An 18,179-nucleotide genomic window follows, 5' to 3' on the forward strand; every position below is an offset into this window, starting at 1 on the left:
AAAAACCCCTGTACTTGTGGTTAAAATGTTCCAATGGTTGTTATGAAATGTCCCATTAATGGTGCACAAATTGGTCAATCACCAACTACAAAAGATAAAAATGATCCACTATCAGTACATGTGTGATTGACTATTAGTACATACATTTTGAATTGTCAGAACTAACAGTAATTAAGAGCACCTAAGACAAAACTATCTCTGAATTTTCAAAGAAACCTTTTTAGTTTCAACAGAAATATCAGCCCAGAATAATGGCCTTACCAAGGTGGAGTAGCCTATCAGATCCAGCTTCAAACCGACGGTCCCATGGAGGGGGATACTTACTCCCAACCCCGAGATAAGCTTTTTTTGGACACATTTCTGGTCAAGAATGTAACCAGGGATAAACCATGATTGGAGGAGGAAAAAACAAAGTATACGAACTCCTTCAATTAATGTCGTTGAGTACTCCATAGACAATCTCCACTACTATATATATATATATATATGTATATTCATAAATTGCTCAATTTATAATCGTGTGACAGGGCTCCTCAAACAACCAACAAGAAGTACAGGAAGGCCAAAAGCAAATCGAAGCATAATCATTCCAAACCTCCAATCCATATCCACATCCCATAAATATAAATAAGAAATATATTATATTTATAGAGAAAACTGACAAGTGCACATTAGCTATCTATCATCTATCTGTGTCTCTAGTATCTTATTTTTGCAGTGCTGTCTGGAATATCTTCTTCATATGCTTACGTAGGCTTACAAGCTACTTTGAGTGAGATTTTGTTTTCTACATCATCTTCTCTGCACACTACACACATCATCACTTCATCCTCTTCCATCATTGCCTCAGTATCTTCCGCTCTTCCCCACCCTCTTTTTACTACTACTCCTCTTTCTACTACTCCTTTTATCATTGGTTAGATCTGAAGGGGGAATTCATTTTTTAATTTTATTTTGTATTCTAAGTTTCCTTCTTGTTGGTCTCCTCACAATCCATCTGTTGGTAGAGAAAACAATTAGATTTGTATTTGGGAGTCAGAGAGAAGCGGGTGAAAGTCTGCAAGCTATGTTATGGAGAATGAAAATATTGGGAATTCAAGTGTTTGGTGTCCATTTGTGTTTATGTTGATATTCATGGATACACCAGAGAAAAAAATTCGGTTGGAAGAAGGATCACAGGGATTAACAGGTGAACTTCTATGATGGAGCATTTTTTTTGTGACATTTTACTCCAAAAGTGTGACCTTGTATGATTTTTTTTTTCCCTTGTACCATGAAAATTTGCATCAGCACACATCTGGAAGGAAAATATGGTAATGATCTTTCAGTTTGGAGAGCGCTGCTTTTCTATTGAAGAAGCAGTATGCCTACAAGATTACTAGGTTCCGTTGTTTTCTTCCCCAAGTACACATTCAGCAAAAAACTTGCTACTACAGTTTTTATTGGAATTTTTTCTTTAATTTGCTTGCAATGTTCTAAGTTTCACGGTTAGACGGTCCCCATTAGCATGGTCTATTGGGTCTAGTATCAAGATCAGTATTTTGGAGATCGTTTTCTTCACATCGGGGTGTTGAAGTGCAATTGTTATAATAGTATTAGTCAAAGGAAGATTGAGGATTAGAGCTATCTTAATTGGATCCCGGAGAGATGTATAAACCGATACGCAAGGATTCTGCCAGGGATTTTTGGATTTTCTCTTCCAAACTGGTTTTCTATTTTTTCTTTCATTTGTATCTAAAACTTGGATAGCTTGCATTCATTAGCCAGTATTGGCATTTGGGATTTGTGCTGGTTATGTGTGTAGTTTTATCTGACAAAATGCCCACCCAACATGATGTTCATGTATTTCTGAGTCAACTCCAGAATTCAGGACATCCAGTACAGTTTCCATTTGTTAAAATTTCCATGGGCCACCTGAGATTCTAACTATGGGCAAACAGTGGGTTTTTTTGCCACTGAATGTGGATTGCCCCAACTTAATGCCAGACTGTGCATAATTCTCTAAGAATTCAAGCCAAATCAGGATAGGATGTTTGCGCATCAAATCTGAAATGTGATATAAATGATGCGGCACACCGTACAAGCTAGTTCATCAAGTACCTTTTTTCTGGGAGTTGGTCTACTGGAACTTAAGGAGACGAGGGAGTTTGGGATTTCATAATTTTTGTTGGAGTTTGGTCGAAGGCCACAAAATCCCTTCAAGGTGGGTACTCATAACTATGACGTTACTGAGAGGGACATATCCAGAACCCACACGAAAACTAGAAACCAAATCGACTCCTATAGGAGCGTGGCTTTAGACTAGTCGATCTTTTTCCGGAAAGCGGTCCAAGATAAGACTTTTGAGTCCGGTGATCTTTTACTGCTAAATTAATAGACCCCCCTGACATTTGACCGTCCCAGTCTCTTAATGCAGGAAGCAGCAAAAGACTCCCGGCTTAATATCGACAGATAGAGCTTAAAGGGATCTGCAAATGGAATATTTTTTGTTAATATCCTGATCTTGCTTACTGAGTCTGCTACATTCATGTTCTGTAGGCTTTCGCATCCTTTTTCTTTTCAATCCTCATCCAATGCAATCACAGAACGGCGAAGTCAACATTTAGACCATAGTTATGGAGAATTATCTCCAATACTCATCATGCCAATCACTTCCTCTACGAAACAACCAATTGGAAAGGAGGTATCTGATAGCTATAAATCACAAGTGTGTGTTTTTGGAGTTCTGGATGCAGATAAATTCGTGGGATCATTTCTTTTGAGTTAATGGTGCGCGCGTATATGTGCAGCATTTCATTATTTTGTATATACCTAAATCTTGAACCATCCAGCATTCTCGATGTTTGCCGGTCTAGGTTTTGGCATTCTTGCTGGTATTACCTTAAAACATGAGGTTGTTAGGAAAAAGAACGCTTCAAATCATATGAAAGGTTCCTTTCTTCAAACTAATATGCATCAACAGGGATGAGTTGTTTGTTCTCTACTTATTTTCTGTCAAATCTTGACTTGCAATACCTCTTTTTCCCATTTTGTAGGCTTTTCTCCATCAGAAAATGTCAATGCCTGAAGTGTGTGCCTGCATTTGTTTTTTAGCAACTCAAGGACATGCATATTGCATGTTCAGCAGAACTTGGCGCAACCACAAGAATGTCAAACAGATGTAGTCAGATAAGGTTTGCTGCCCACATCTTTACAGTAGCACATGTAGAAATCCGCTTGTTCACTTGCAAACTGTTCGAGATAAATTTCGAGCGAAGCTGTTGGTTAATGTGGATAGGTTTGCAAGGCATTTAGCAAAGAAGGTTTAGGAACAAATCTTGGAAGAAGCTTAAAAACAAGCCCTAAAGGAAACTATCTTAGGTTCAAAACTGGAAAGCAAGAATGGGTGGCTTGGGTGGCTTTGATAAGTAGTTACTAAAAATATTTACACTATCTTAGGTTTATCCGATCGTAGGATGTGATTCGAAACATTGATGCTAAAAATACATATCCAGAAACAAAATTATATTTTTTTAAAATGCATTGTGAAAATCTGATAATGTTATGTAGTAACTAGTTCAAACCGTGCCGTAGAGTATTTTGACAGGGAAGAATTCCACCTAAAGAAGCATAACATGAAGCCATTCATTCTACAGAACTTGTGGAGGTATGTACATAACTTGAATCCCAGAACTGTATAACCTCATACTGCAAAGCAACAGAAACTGTAAGATGAAAAGGGAATTGTTGATGTTGCCCTGATTTTAAAGTATTTGAGGCCATCAGTGGAGATCACTCTAAGGTGTGGATTGATTTGGAAGTGAAATGAAGAGAAGAGTATGGTCTTCAAATTTGCAATTTGTTTGATAGTTCAGTAGTATATTGACTTAAATCAGCAACCTTTTTCATAGCAGTAAGAAATCACAAAAAACAAAGCCTCGTAAGGCCATTTAGAGTTGCCAGAGCTAAAAGTGAAAATTTGATTACCTCTGTGGTGGACTCAGGCATTACATTAAGCATTACAAGAAATCAATCCACTATGATGGAAAGAGTTGCAAAAAACTTCATTCACTTGCAAACAAAAAGCTTTTAGAAAAAAAAAACCCGTGTGCAACAAATTAATTGGCATATCTAGTTGTGTGAAACATTGTTTGTTCTATTTTGATATTTTTGTTTTATATGGGGTGTCCCTGTGATCTAGCCTAGAGATGACCAGCAGCCGATGCGAGCTAGGGTGAGACTAGTCTCCCATGGGTGAGATCAACCACCCACAAGATGTCTCAACTGTGTAGTTTGACTCAAAAACTACACAGTTGAATTCTGATAACAATATCACAATTTGACTCGCTGTGAAAAATATCTCTTTCTTATCAATTGTTTGTTCTAATACACTCTCATTTCATCACCATTGATTGGGTTTCACAGTGCTCGGCACGAAGGGAAATTTTGAATGGACCTCAATCACATATGTGATACAACCATTGATATGTAGATTTTGATCCTATGGCGAGCACAACTGCGATTACCATCTCTTCACCCATTTATACATTCTCCTATGTTTATGCTTGAATTGAATGTTATATGTTGAGCCCTTCCAAAATCTGAAATTTTGACATTATAGTCATTCATTTGAACTGTACAACACACAAGCTTTGTTAAACTAAGCATTTTTTGAGCGGCTTATCATAATCAGGTCTCTGGTGTCAGAGTTGAAGCTCGGGGTTGAGATATATGGATAAAGCTTGGATATTGGCCATGATGTTGGTTTATCAGATAAATTGATACTATGAAACATTAAGTTGCCATTGTTGATTTTTGACAATTGTTCCTTATGTTTATGTACTAGGGTTGTTATAGCTGCTCCATCAAACCTTTGTTTAAGTGGTCTGTAGTTCTCGTTACCATTTTTTTTCTTTGATTGATAAGATTGTGTTGTCGTTCTGATGGTTTTATCCCATAAGTTAATTTAATGAAGGATTAAACTGCCATAGTTGTTATATGATAGGTGCTATCTATGCTTCTGCCCTAGGGTTGTTTTAGTTGCTCCATCAAATAATTTTTAAATGGGTTATAGCTCTAATTGCCAGATTATTCTTTCGTTTCATTGATAAGATCATGTTATTGTGCCACAACATTAAAAATTCGTACAATAAAACTATTGTTTCTCCAAGATTGGAATCAAGTAGGGTTGCCTTTGTGCAAGTCGGAAGTTTCCTGGATATTTTCTTGTCTATCCATCCAAGTAAAGGATTGTTGCTAAGCACTCTTTCTTGTAGAGATTTGAAATAGAAAAAGAATGACCTAAGGATTTAATTACTTGAATACATAACTTACACCTACATGCCTAAAGCAATCTTTTCTTTTCCAAGGCTTGTTAAGATTGACTTACAGGTAGAAATCCAAGAAAATAAAATTAGCTTGGGATATTATAATTGTGCCATGTTCCATGACTCTCATCCATAAACCGCCACAAGAAAGAGAGCTTTTTTGCTTAGTGAATAAAAACCCATAGTACTGCCTAATTACATTCTCTCCTGATTTTACTTCTTTCCATTTGCATTTTCTGTTTTTATTCTCCGGATAATTTGCAATTTCAGATTGCATTTCAGAAAACAGATCCTTGAAGTCCATTTGTTGTGTTCAGGCAGATTTTTGCAAACCATTGATTCAATTGGAAAATGCATGTTTCACTTGTAGATATCAATATCAATTTTAATGAATCTACTTCATTCATTATTGTTTGTTTCAAAGTCTACAAACACACAAGGTGTTCCTCTAATGGAAGTTATTGGATGTCCAGGTGGCAGATATGGCAACAAAAGTACATTGTGAAACAAAGTTGCAAACAAGATTCTCAAACAAAAAAGCAGTCACGGCCACAAGGGTAACATTAAAGCTTGAAGATCCTTCGCCACATTGTCCTGAATTGATCAATCCATTAAAAGACGATCAAACTTGTAGTGGAATCAACAATTGCAGTGATTCCATGCAAGGAAGAATGGAAGGATCTGGAACACAAGATACTAGAGAAATTCTTAAGCAGACAATGCTTAAACAAGAAGAAATCTTCCAAGGACAGGTAAGCATATGAAATTGCACAATGATTATTATTTTTCAATGAGAAATTGTTCTTCATGTTCTACGGATGAAAGAGGGAAGGAGATTTTTAGAACTTCACAAAAAGAAGATTTTTAATACTTCACTCCTTATGCTCTCTTTCTTGTTCATCCCGATGATGGATCACAGAGTGTGAGATCCGAAATGTTAATGCAAAACTTTTACACAATCAAATCCAGAAACAACAAGCTGCAAATCTCATGAATTGTTGAAATCTATGTGTTGTTAAGATTTTTCAATGTTCTGAAGCGTTTGGTTTATTCATGGAATCCTGCAGGTCCGGGAACTGCATCGTCTATATCAAGTTCAGAAGGTGTTGATGGCTGATCTTAAAAGAAAATCACTTGGCAATGCAAAATTAGATTCACCAACATCACAAAAAAGTCAGTTCATATTTCAATTTGGATCAGACCATGTTGAATCAGAAGGCAAAAGAAATGTTAGGAATCCACTCAATATTTTTCTGACAGAGAAAGAAAAAATGAGTTACAAACTGCCTATTTGTGGCAAGGATAGAGATCAGACCCTTTGTTCTGATTTTCTTGGAAAAAGCCTGCCAATTAAGTTGAGCCCAAAAGAAACCAAAGATAGTTCACAAGACTTTTCCAGGTTGCAACCTAGTAGAGCTACTTGCAGGACTTTTGATCTTGAACAGCCAACGATGACAAATGCAGACAAGGATGAAAGAACTTTGAGGATAGCTGTAAAAAATCCTACAAAAGAAGATAAACGGCCTCTAAATTTCAGTATGTTTCTTCATCCAGATAGTGATGTGGAGCTGACCTTAGGTACAGGACACGGAAAAGGTAAAACAGTATCTAATTATCAGAAAACTCCTTCAAGTTTAGGATTGGCTTTCCCAGAGTTTAAAAGAGAACAGCCAAAAGAATGCACAAGCCCAATATTTAGTGATGAGTTAAAACTCTACTCTCCACCTTCAGTTATTTCTGAAGCCACCATCCATGAAAATAGCAGAACATTGGAAGATACTCAAGCAAAGTGCAAGGAGCATAAAAGTATTGACAAGTGTAGGACTGGATGGCAAAGGTTTGATATTGATGGTGAGAAAAACAGTAAGGAGAGGAACTTCCTTGATCTTCATATTGGTGAAAGACCAAAACAGGAAAACATTAAACAGCCTCCTTGGCTTCTTCAAGCTTTGAACCTGAGCAGGACATAAGTGTAATTTGGAAGGTGTGTTAGCCTGCATGGGTAGATGAGTTGGCTTGAGGTTGTGGGTAGTTCCCCATGGTGTCGGGTTCAAATCTCTCCCAGGTTTAAAAGGTGAGACATCTCGCGGGCAGTTGATCTCGCCCATAGGGGACTAGTCTCGCCTTAACTTGCATCGTCTACTGGTCACAACTGGGCCAGGTCGCAGGGACACCCATGCAGATTTGGAAGGTGTGTTTTCATGAGAACACCATCAGTTTTTCTTGGCATTATGCCTTAAAAAAGAGAACATTGTTTGATGTTCATCTGTAACATTCGGATTTATTCTTATTGGTTCAATAAAGTGAGACTCATATAGGTAACCAGGGCTCCTCACTTGAACATGGGATTTGCTTAAATGCAATATGAAGAGCAATTTAGTGTTGATAATGACTATTTTGGGCATTGATCAATTGCTGAGATAGAAATGATAGGCTACAGCTTATATTTGAAAATCCCTGATAAGATGTTTTAATGAGTTTTGCTTCTCTTCAACATTCTTTTCCTTGTTATTGCTTATTCTTCACTATGGTGTAATGATGTAATCTCTTTTCATTTTGCAGTAAACATGGTGTACTTTTTTACTACATACTGAAATTCAGCTGCCATTCAAAGGCATCATATTTGCTGTGCTTTTGTATATTAAGCCATTGGATTATAATTTGTGTAATACTTGTATAACGTCTATGATCGAGGAAGAAAACACAGCTGAGAAAGAATGCTGTCATTAATTCTATGAGCCATTCTATGAGCCAATTCACAGGCCTTTGAATCTTTTTCCAAATTGGTTGCTTTTGTTTCAATGGAGATGCTGTATGGTCACATTTTGAAAACAACAGTCTAGTGTGAAGTAGCAATCAGTGCTGCCGCTCAAAGTTTTGATTTGTTTAGTAACTTATTTAAAAATACATTAATAAGGCTTTATCTAAGAAGCTAATGTAATTTCAGATGAGTCATGAATAAATCAAATCTTGGAGTCTGTTGTTTAGATTGATACTTAAGAATTGGTTCAGATTTATCTTCCCAACAAAAAACTATGTGCAATAAAAAAAACTGCGTGGAAATGTGATGGCTACTTTTTTCATGCTATTAGTAGCCATTGGGAGCTGAGACATTGAACATTTTTGGTCTAGGTGGTTTGGAATTTCTAGATTACATCACGTAATTATTTTATCCATCAAATACGATTAATCATCATAAAAATAGTCAAACAAGAGAAATAAATTGAACTGTTTGGAGTCTGGATCATTGAATCTAATAAAAACCCCAAATTAATATGAATTATTGAAATCTCCACGATTCTAATGTTATTCTTAACATAATTATAAATCATAAAAACGCTCGCCACAGAGCTGTAGCTGATTTCTTTTTCGCCCTTTGTGACGCTATATCTATGTAGCTGTAGCTGTCTGCTTGACCCAGGTGCATCTCAATTCCTTCCCATTGCATTTTTACCTCATTATAATTATCTTGAGAATATCAAGTTTGTCTGTTATGATGAGGATTTTAATTGCACGGAGAGATTCATTGGGCTTTCACCTATAAGCACATTCATTTGGATTAAGAATCAGTTAGGATTCTTGGGGATGTTCATCATCCACATTGTTGTGACTTCGCAAATCACATCTTTGTTTTTTCGGATAACAAACAAGTAATAAAGGGTACTCTTCTTATTAAAACAAGCACATACAATATATTATTAGAAAAATAACAAGAAGTTGTAAGAATAGAAAATTGACATTTTATTATATCCACCAAAATAAAATTATAATATTAATAAATATGACATGCAAAGCTATGTGGACATTTTTCTTAGAATATTTTGCAAGCTAGAGTTACCATACATCCCCAAAATTGTCCTAGACAATCCTACTAGTCTTTATTATATAGGAAGTTATTAGTTGCCAAAGAAGGTTTTAGAAAATGTAACTCTAAAATTTGAAGTTGATCAACCTTAAGGTATTATGATTCATATTATATTACATTAGAGTAGGTCTTGACAACTTTCAAAACTCACAATAAATTTTGAAAAAAATAAATGAATCATTTTTGTCAACTTAAGTGGCGAAACTTCTAGAGATCACAACCTATCACCGACAACTTTGATCGGCTATTATGACCCATTTCAAAAATGTCAAACTGATCTACAACTTTTGATTTGCGAAAGTTCCGGCAAGCTAAGGTTTGAGCCCTTTTCGGATCTTTTAAAACCTTCAAAATCGAGTTCAAAGTTTTTGTACCATGTTGCCTATATTGAAAAATAATATTATCTTTATTAATAGAATTGTTCTTGTAGACTAATATATCTAAAATAAACCTCGAAGGAGGAAATTAGAACATTTTGAGCTCAAATGATCAACTTACTTAAAATAGTAAGCTTCCAGAAATAACAACTCTGCATTGAGCTAACCCTTATTGAAAAGACAAACTAGATAATATTTTTGGGTGAAGCAAAATTGCCCTTACACCCATGATGCTCTTATATTAGACACTTGGAGTAATTTGAGAATTGACCTTGTTACATCTAGGACTTCAGAGGAAAACCAAGAGGGTTCACCTCCTCCCTTGACAACCATGATGAATTTTCAACATGTCTTCCTTTCCATTTGATCAAATACTCTGCATATGCTCCATTTCTCGTGCTTCTACCAACATGACTATCCAAAATGTCTTCAACCTCCTCTAAAGCTAAAGTAGTTGCTGGAATACTCTATTGTGCTTCTATGACCTTGTCTTCAACACCTCCTTAATGATATTCTATTAGATCTAAAATGCTAAACATTGATGAAGTATTTAGTTCGCTAGGAAATTTTACTTCATAGATATTTCTTGAATCATGCTTCTTCAATATTGATGTAGAAGCATCCAATGGTGTAAGGGCAATCCTATATCACCCAAAAATATGCTTAGCGTTTTGTTTTTGTTTAATGTGTTTTTATTTTTGGATACTCATTTGGGTCAAATAGAGACTCCAACTCTCATAGTTCCACTATTGATTTTCTAGGTTAGTGTTTTTGAACACCTTGTGATATGTGCCAATGTAGAAAATATGTTATTTTGTAATTGAGACATAAATATGATGAGTTAGAGGGTGTGAGTTGGAGGGATGATTATACTTGTAAGTTAAAGCACTCCAGAAAAAGAATCAGGTCAAAAGGCTTTACAGTTTGAAAGTTATTGTAGTTTTAAGTTGTCTGGAGACCCCCTAAGAGCGCTTCAAAGTTAGATTTGAGGCACTAAACAACCTCGTACGGGCCTGAAAAATGGGGGACAAGAAAACCTGTCCATAGGGCTATAGAACGTTTGGAGAGTTTTCCGAAAATATAAATGGTTCGTCAAATAGAGTCTCAGATCAAGAGTTGTGCCTCCTGGAAGTTGGACTACCATTTCTAGATTCTTCTAATTTTGCATTGACTTCTGACATGTTTCTAGAACCTTCTATTTTGGTGGTGGATGCCAAATGACATATTTTAAAATGTATTCTTAACCCTAAACCTAATTCGGGTTACTTAAGGGCATTTTTGGCATTGTAAATGCAATTTTTGGTGGAGTTTGGGAGAAGGTGCTATGAGGAGTGTTTTTCTTCAGAATCAGACAACATTGTAAGCCCCTAGGGCACGTCATTGAGTCTAGTTTCATTGTACTTAATGTAATAGCATATCACTTTTAATAATAATATTTCCCTTTTCCTATTGTGTTCATTTTGTCTTGGGTTGTGCCCTCATCAAATATCTTGCATGGTCCAAATGTCTTCATCTTCAACTTGTTATATGTTTCCACTAGAAATCTTCCCTTTCTCAAATGAACCATGACTTCATCTCCATTTTGAAATTTATTATGCCTCCTTTTCTCATCTACCTTAGCCTTGTACCATGCATTCATTTTAGTAATGTGTTTCCTCAATTCCTAATGCAAGTTCTTCAAGTGTTCTACAAAATCTTCAGCTTTGAGACTTCTTCTCTCCCCTTTGTTCAGCTCCATTAATTTAAAAGTATTTGTGAGACTACTCCCATATAATATCTAAAATGGTGATTTTCTATTGCCCCTACTAACATAATTATGTATACAAATTCTGTATGTGATAAAATCAAATCCCATCCCTTTGGTTTATCTCCAACCAAACATCATAATTGTCAATTAGTCTGTGGATTATGTGTTGAGTTTAACTCCAAATTAGTCTTTAAGTTCTTCCACAATGTTCTTCAAAAGTATCCAACGAACTTGGTGTCTCAATTTGCAACTATGCTCTTTGGTAGACCATGTAGTCTAACCATTTCTTTGAAAACTAATTCTAACACATGGACAACATCATTAGTCTTCTTGCAAGAGATGAAATGTGCAATCTTTTAAAATATGTGAACCACCACAAAAATTGAATCATGCCCTCTCTAAGTCCTTGTTTGCCCTCTCTAAGTCCTTGTTTGCCCTCTCTAAGTCCTTGTTAAACCAAGAAAAAAGTCCATACTGATATCCTCCCATGACTTCTTTGGTAAAAGTGATAACTGATATAACCCTGTATTTTGTTTTACCCTTTTTTGCATCTAACATGCTTTGTAACTCTATACAAATCTCTTAATATCTTGTTATAGTCGTGGCCAATAATAATTCTGAATAACTAGAGAAATAGTTTTATCTCACCCAAAATCTCCACCCAACCATCCACTATGCTTCTTTGTCAACAAAATATATACCTTGTTAGACTTCCCACTCGTGTTTCTAAACAAATGTACAACTCTAAAAACTCAACCCATTTCAAATGCCTTTGGTTCTGTTTTCCTAGACTGTTCAAATATTACATTTGACGAACAATAAATAAAAAGAAGTCCTTAGGCAAAAGATAATGTCTCAAATTCTTCAATGCCTAAACTATATAATAAAACTTCTTATCATAAAAAATATATTTTCTTTTGGCATCATTCAACTTCTTACTGAAATAAGAAACAAGTCTACCTCCTTGACTCACAATAGCTATAATGGCATTGCCACTAGCTTCATAGTCTACTTAAAACACCTTATTAAAATTTGAAAGTGCTAAAACAAAGAAGTATCCAAAGTCATATTACAAGCTACCTTGTTTAAGGATTTAATCCCACTAATACAATGTTCACCCTATTAAGGGATTTAAAATAATTTTTTGTCAAAGAATACCTAGTTAAGGGATTTACAAAACTTGTTAAAACTATTAGGGATAGTGATGCAATAAAAAGTAGGTGTATCTCTAAAGGAGATGACCAAGCTCCCAACAAGAACAACATAGTATGAGTATAACAAGATGCAATAAAAAATAACTCACTTTATTAACAATAAATTTTCATATATACAACTAAATAGCGATTGGTTATACAACTCGCATACAAAATGATATGATATACCGTTATAAGGCCTTCTCGGTCACACACAATTGCATTTGAGATTACATACCAAAACTCACTACTCTTGAGCTCTACCTCCTTGATCATGAGTAACTACCCAGATACTACTTTTCTACTCAACCCCCTACTCCCTTCTAAGACTCAAGGACATTATATATATAGCCATCAGGACATGCAAGTTGGCTTTAAGTTCACAATCTCCAATAAAAGGAAACATGTTATACAATATAGGACTGCCCCTTAGATAATTAATGTTTTAATACATAATACATCATAAAAAATTATGTGACATTAGGTACGAGTTCACGTGTTAACCAACTACCTAGATCCAAGAGAGCGTAATATAACTCTTAAATATAGAACCTCGCAAAATTAAATACCTGATGTGGGAGCATCCTGGGTTGCACTACTATCCTGCATGTTTTCAGTTTTCCTAGTTTTTCCAAGTTGCAATGTCTTGCATTGCCAAGATTTCAGTAGTTTCCAAGAGTTGGAGACATGTTGGGGAACCTTTTCTATGTGCATAAAGAGATTGGAGTTATCATGTTAAGGTTTGAGTCATTTTTACCTTGTTGTTGGAGCTGTGTTTTTCTAGTTTATGGGTGCATGTTGTGGACTATGTAACTAATTCTGCATAATTATTTAGAGGCTGAAAATTTTAGGTATTGAAGAGGACCTAGAGTATTCCCTTCTATCAAATGTGTAAGTCTTAATTCATTATAAGCTGGGAGATATGGCAATTCTCCTGGAGCATCAATTTCTGGCAGTTTGCACGACTAGTTTCTGTGCGTGACTTTTGGGATGGATGTGCACTTATCCTTGGTGAATCAGCCTTTGAAAACTTAAGGGGTTGTAGAGGACCTAAGTTACTATCTTTATTTTGAAGCACAAGTTCTAATTCAATCAGGGTGAGGAGATATTGCAATTTTTCTCGAGTATCAATTTTTGGACATTTAATTTATGCTGGAGGCTGACTTGTGGCTCTTCAAGTATTTAACATTAGGTTTATTTAGTTCTTAGCATTCTGGGCCAACTTGTGGCTTTGATTGGTATAACTATGGTTGTGGTGAAGCCTTTAGTGATTATTTATTCATCCATCTTGAATGAAGATAGATGATAGGAGGATAGGAAATTGAAAGCATGTGTGTTTAGAAATCTAAACTTGAAGCTAGATCTTGGATTTGAATGTATTTTGTATCTGGCCGTAACCTAGAAGGCCTTACAGTTGGGCATGTATGATGATATTTTCTTGAATCAATAAATAATATTGCTCTCTCTCTCTCTCTCTCTCTCTCTCTCTCTCTCTCTCTCTCTCTCTCTCTCTCTCTCTCTCTCTCTCTCTCTCTCTGGTGTTGTTCTCTTTTGTGTTTGATTCCTTTGTGTTAACTCTTTCATGGTGGTTTGAGTAGTTGAGTGCACTAATTGGCTTTAGTTACTCACAACTCCCCACATCAATACCATACATCATATGAAGAACAACACAGGAAATCAACACCCAAGAAGATGAAGCATAAATTCTTCCAATTATAACATTAAATTTTGTGCACTTACAATAAGGATCCATGATAGGTCCACAATATGAAACCAAGCTCAGAAAATCCAAAAAGGAAAAACAATTGTTTGCCAAATCAAACTGTCAAAAAGATAACTAAAAAAGAGAAAGCAACAAATATCTTTTTGGGGATGCAAGATTGACAAAAATCCAAGGATGCTCTTGCATCATACACTCAAGGTGACAAAAATATGTTCCATAAGTACTTATGATTGTCCAAGAGAATTCAAAACATAAATCCTATTGGCTTAAGTGTTGAAGACTGACCGATAAAGCATATAGGTAAGCTTAGTCATTAAAGGTGTTTTCATTGTTATAACCATTAACAAGGGAAGAAAAACCAGTAGTAAGGCATAACTAGTAAGGCACTGCAATATGCAACTCTAATTTACACAAGCAAAGAAGATATGTGAGCCAAAGTAAGGAAAAGACAAAGGTGATCCACTTAGACAATGGATGCTAAGTGAAGACAACATGCATAACAAGAAACCAAGTGGTAGAAGCCAAAGCAAACCATTGAAGGCACATGAAACCCATGATTCTTATATGAACATACCATATTTGATAGGAGTGACACACTACTAAAACAAGAAGTGAAGCTAGTAGTAGAGAGATAATTAAAAATTTCAATTTGTAATATGAGGCTTCTACGTGAAGTTGAAAGAAGAGTATAAAATGAGTTGGAAAAAAAAGGAGAAAATGTTAGATTACCAAAGTACTTAGCAATAGAGCTAGTGAGAGACAAGCTAAGAGGAATCTCAAAGAGGAGAAGCATAGTGATAAGTCATCTTTAGAGATCTACTATAAGGAGCTTGGGAGAAGCCTCCAAGATAAAACAACAAAAGGACGTCGTGTACAAGAGTATGAAGAGCCAAGCACAGCATTGAACAATGTCTAAGATTGTAGAGCCAAGGGAAGGCATAGAGTAGTTGCAGACTAGTCAAGAGAGCTAATCAGAGATCTACTCTAAGCTAAGTAGCTAAATTGTTAGATCACTAACCTATTGTTTACTTACTTTTTCAATAGTAAATCCTAACAAGGGTGGACCCTAGCAGGTTCTTTGTAAAAATCCCTTAATGGGGTGGCACATTAATTTGTGCTCTAAAGTCCTTTAATCAAGTTACTCCTAACAAGGAAAGTGTTGGAAATATAAGGTAGGCTTGGTTACTGAGAGGGGAGGGGCGAATTAGGAACAAATACAACTTTAATTCACTTCAACGATTAATCCTTCATATATTATTCTAATCTAATTGCATGCATGAAAGAATGAAAATGATAAAACATTCATAACACTTTGACACAAGATATGGTGACCCAAAAACCTTCCAAATAGAAAGTAAAATTGGGGTGGGGATAATTCCCACAAGCTTTAGTATTGCAATATAAAGTTGGTCTATTAAGGCTTATGATTGACCGCTTTTCTTCATCTGCCCTATTAGGAGCAATAAGGACTATGGGGTCCACCTTGTTAAAGGATTTACAAACATACAATGAAGTATGCACTCTATTAGGATATTTAGAAAAAAAAATGTTAAGTCCACCTAGTTAAATAGTTTGACTGATGCACTTGTTAGAATGAATCAATGACTGATCTTTGATATGCAACTATGATTTGCTAGATGAGATTCCTTGAATTGCAATGATCTCTTGACTGTGATAGATAAGTCTCTATTGTACCATATATTACTTGTAGCCTTTAATTCATAATCTTCTGGTTATACTTCTCCACATAATCAATTCCTTACATTCTTGGATATGATATAACACATTACATATATATCAATCCAATTGATTACTTACTAGAGCCGACTACAATACCAAATTCATTATAATTCACAAAGTTGGCCCATTGTTGTAACTCAAGTTTAAAAGACAAACTCAGTGATGTTCTAATACTTAGCAATACTGTCAATGCTCATCATACTCTAGCACTCAGTTGAAGCTTAGTCCATACTAATCACTTCGATTAGCACAAACTCGGTCAACTATGTATGACTCAGTGAACATTGAGAGACTTGATAGATGCTGAATTACTTGGTTAACACTGCATGACTTAGTCAACACTGGATTCACTTTGTTAACACTGTGAGCTCAGTAGACATTATAGAACTTGGTTAAGACTACAGAGCTCGGTTAACACTAAGATCTTCATCACTTCTATTGGATAGCTCAATAGACACTGCTACGCTCAAGCTATACTATAAACTGTCTCAGATGCATGGTAGACACTGTGAAACTTGACATGAATTGCATTCTGACTACTTAGCTTGGTAGCAACTAAAACACTTGGTTAAAATTGCTGGATAAATGATAAGCTTGGTGGTAATTGTAGAGCTCGATAGCAATGTAACCAACTGACTAAGTGTTAAGTCACTAATAGACAAATTGACATTAATGTCAACAATCTCCTCCTTTGGCATTAGTGACAAAAATAATTATCATACCAAAATCTGAATTTTGAAAATTACAAGACAAAAACTTCCTTATATCAACATTCTATATCTTCAATTCAGTTTTGATTTCCTACTGCTGTAGCTTGGTAAATTACTTTGTTTTTTTTTTTTTTTTCAAAATTTCTTTTGTAAAAATTTTATTGATTATATGCAGATATTCTTAGCTGTATATTACTAATCCCCCATATATATATCTCTCCTCTATACATATATTTGGAGTATGATAATCCTCTCTATACACATAATCTTCTTCTTTCCTTTTATCAATAAGAATATTTACTTCTCCCCTAAGAATATTTAATTCTCCCTCATTTTAACATAAATGCCAAAGGTAAATAATATCTACAAGTCAATACCAAAAGATGACAAGAAGTCAGTGTGTACCTTCAAAATGATTGACATAGTCTTGTAATACCTTACTTGCATGCAAGGCTATATGTACCTCTGCTGATAGTTCCATCATGTGGTGCTATGTTCTTTTGAAGTGCATCCATGTTTGGAAGAATCATGCCTTGAATTTTTGTAAGTGTGGCCCTAATTGTGGCTTCTTCCGTCAACAATTCTACTTGTAGATTTGTTAAGTATCTTATCTTTGTATAGTGTGCATAACTACAACTAGGATCAAGTGACAGATGGTGTGCACTTGCCTTCATATCCTCATCTATCTTGGATAATTTATCCTTGATTTCTCTTGTAAAGATAGATGTGTTACTTAACTTAACAAATAATGAAACAACATTATTGATAGATGTCCTCAATATTCAAAGCATCAACAAATATGCTCTTGATGTCCTCAAAGAATTGATTAATCTTTTTCTTCTCTTCTCTAAGCTTCTTTTTCTTAGCCCTTTTCTTCCAAAGTTCTCCAATGGTATTCATCTCTTTTGGAGTGAGATTAGAGGTATCCCAATTTGGAATAAAAATGTCCTTATCTGGATCAATTTCATCTTCTTTACCCTTTCTAAAGGAATGATAGAATGAACAATTTATTTTCCCTTATTCAAAACTTTAGTGCTCAGTTGAGACTAATTATGAATTGTCATTACACTAGCCATGGTGGAAACAATTGTCAAAAAAGTAGGAATAGAACCAATAGTACTAATAGTAGAAATTACATTAACAATGGGAATACCTTGTTGTTGCTCGATCAAGCCTAATGTTGGGAAGACTTGTTGCTCGATAGATGAAGTACTAGGCACTTCAGGCATTGAAACACTTGGTAGAGAAATTCTAGAGATTGGTTGTGTGCTTGGTGTTGCAGATTTGACATCAACCAACTCAACATAAGCCTTCTTTGAGCCCGATTGCACTAAGACACTGGTTGAAGAGTGAGGAAAAGAAGTCATAACTGATGCTGCAATCTTTTTTGCATTAGATTCTTCAATACTATGTATTTCTGGAAGACTTCCTCTAGTGGCTTCTTACACTTCTTCCTCATCATCAAGATTGACATCATCTATCTCATCATCTTTGATTTCTACTTCTTCTACATAAACA

The 18,179-nt window shown here is 35.4% G+C and overlaps 1 protein-coding gene across 2 annotated transcripts; it reads left to right on the plus strand.

Moving 5' to 3' along the window:
• Positions 1-664: 664 nt before the first annotated feature.
• LOC149559487 (uncharacterized) lies at positions 665-8,284 on the plus strand. 2 transcript variants are annotated; one of them, XR_016365167.1, is made up of 4 exons: positions 665-1,189; positions 5,780-6,058; positions 6,374-7,497; positions 7,869-8,284. XR_016365167.1 is itself a non-coding variant. In XM_089833407.1 (3 exons), the coding sequence occupies exons 2-3, from the start codon at positions 5,789-5,791 to the stop codon at positions 7,274-7,276; spliced, it is 1,173 nt and encodes a 390-aa protein (XP_089689533.1). In that variant the 5' UTR covers positions 665-1,189; positions 5,780-5,788; the 3' UTR covers positions 7,277-7,695. The 2 variants fall into 2 exon arrangements, 1 of the variants encoding a protein (XP_089689533.1); XM_089833407.1 differs by lacking the exon at positions 7,869-8,284 and having other exon boundaries at positions 6,374-7,695.
• Positions 8,285-18,179: the final 9,895 nt, after the last annotated feature.

The sequence above is a fragment of the Cupressus sempervirens genome, chromosome 5, assembly GCF_028749045.1.
Source record: "Cupressus sempervirens isolate cs-2001-9-10 chromosome 5, ASM2874904v1, whole genome shotgun sequence".
NCBI lineage: Eukaryota > Viridiplantae > Streptophyta > Pinopsida > Cupressales > Cupressaceae > Cupressus > Cupressus sempervirens.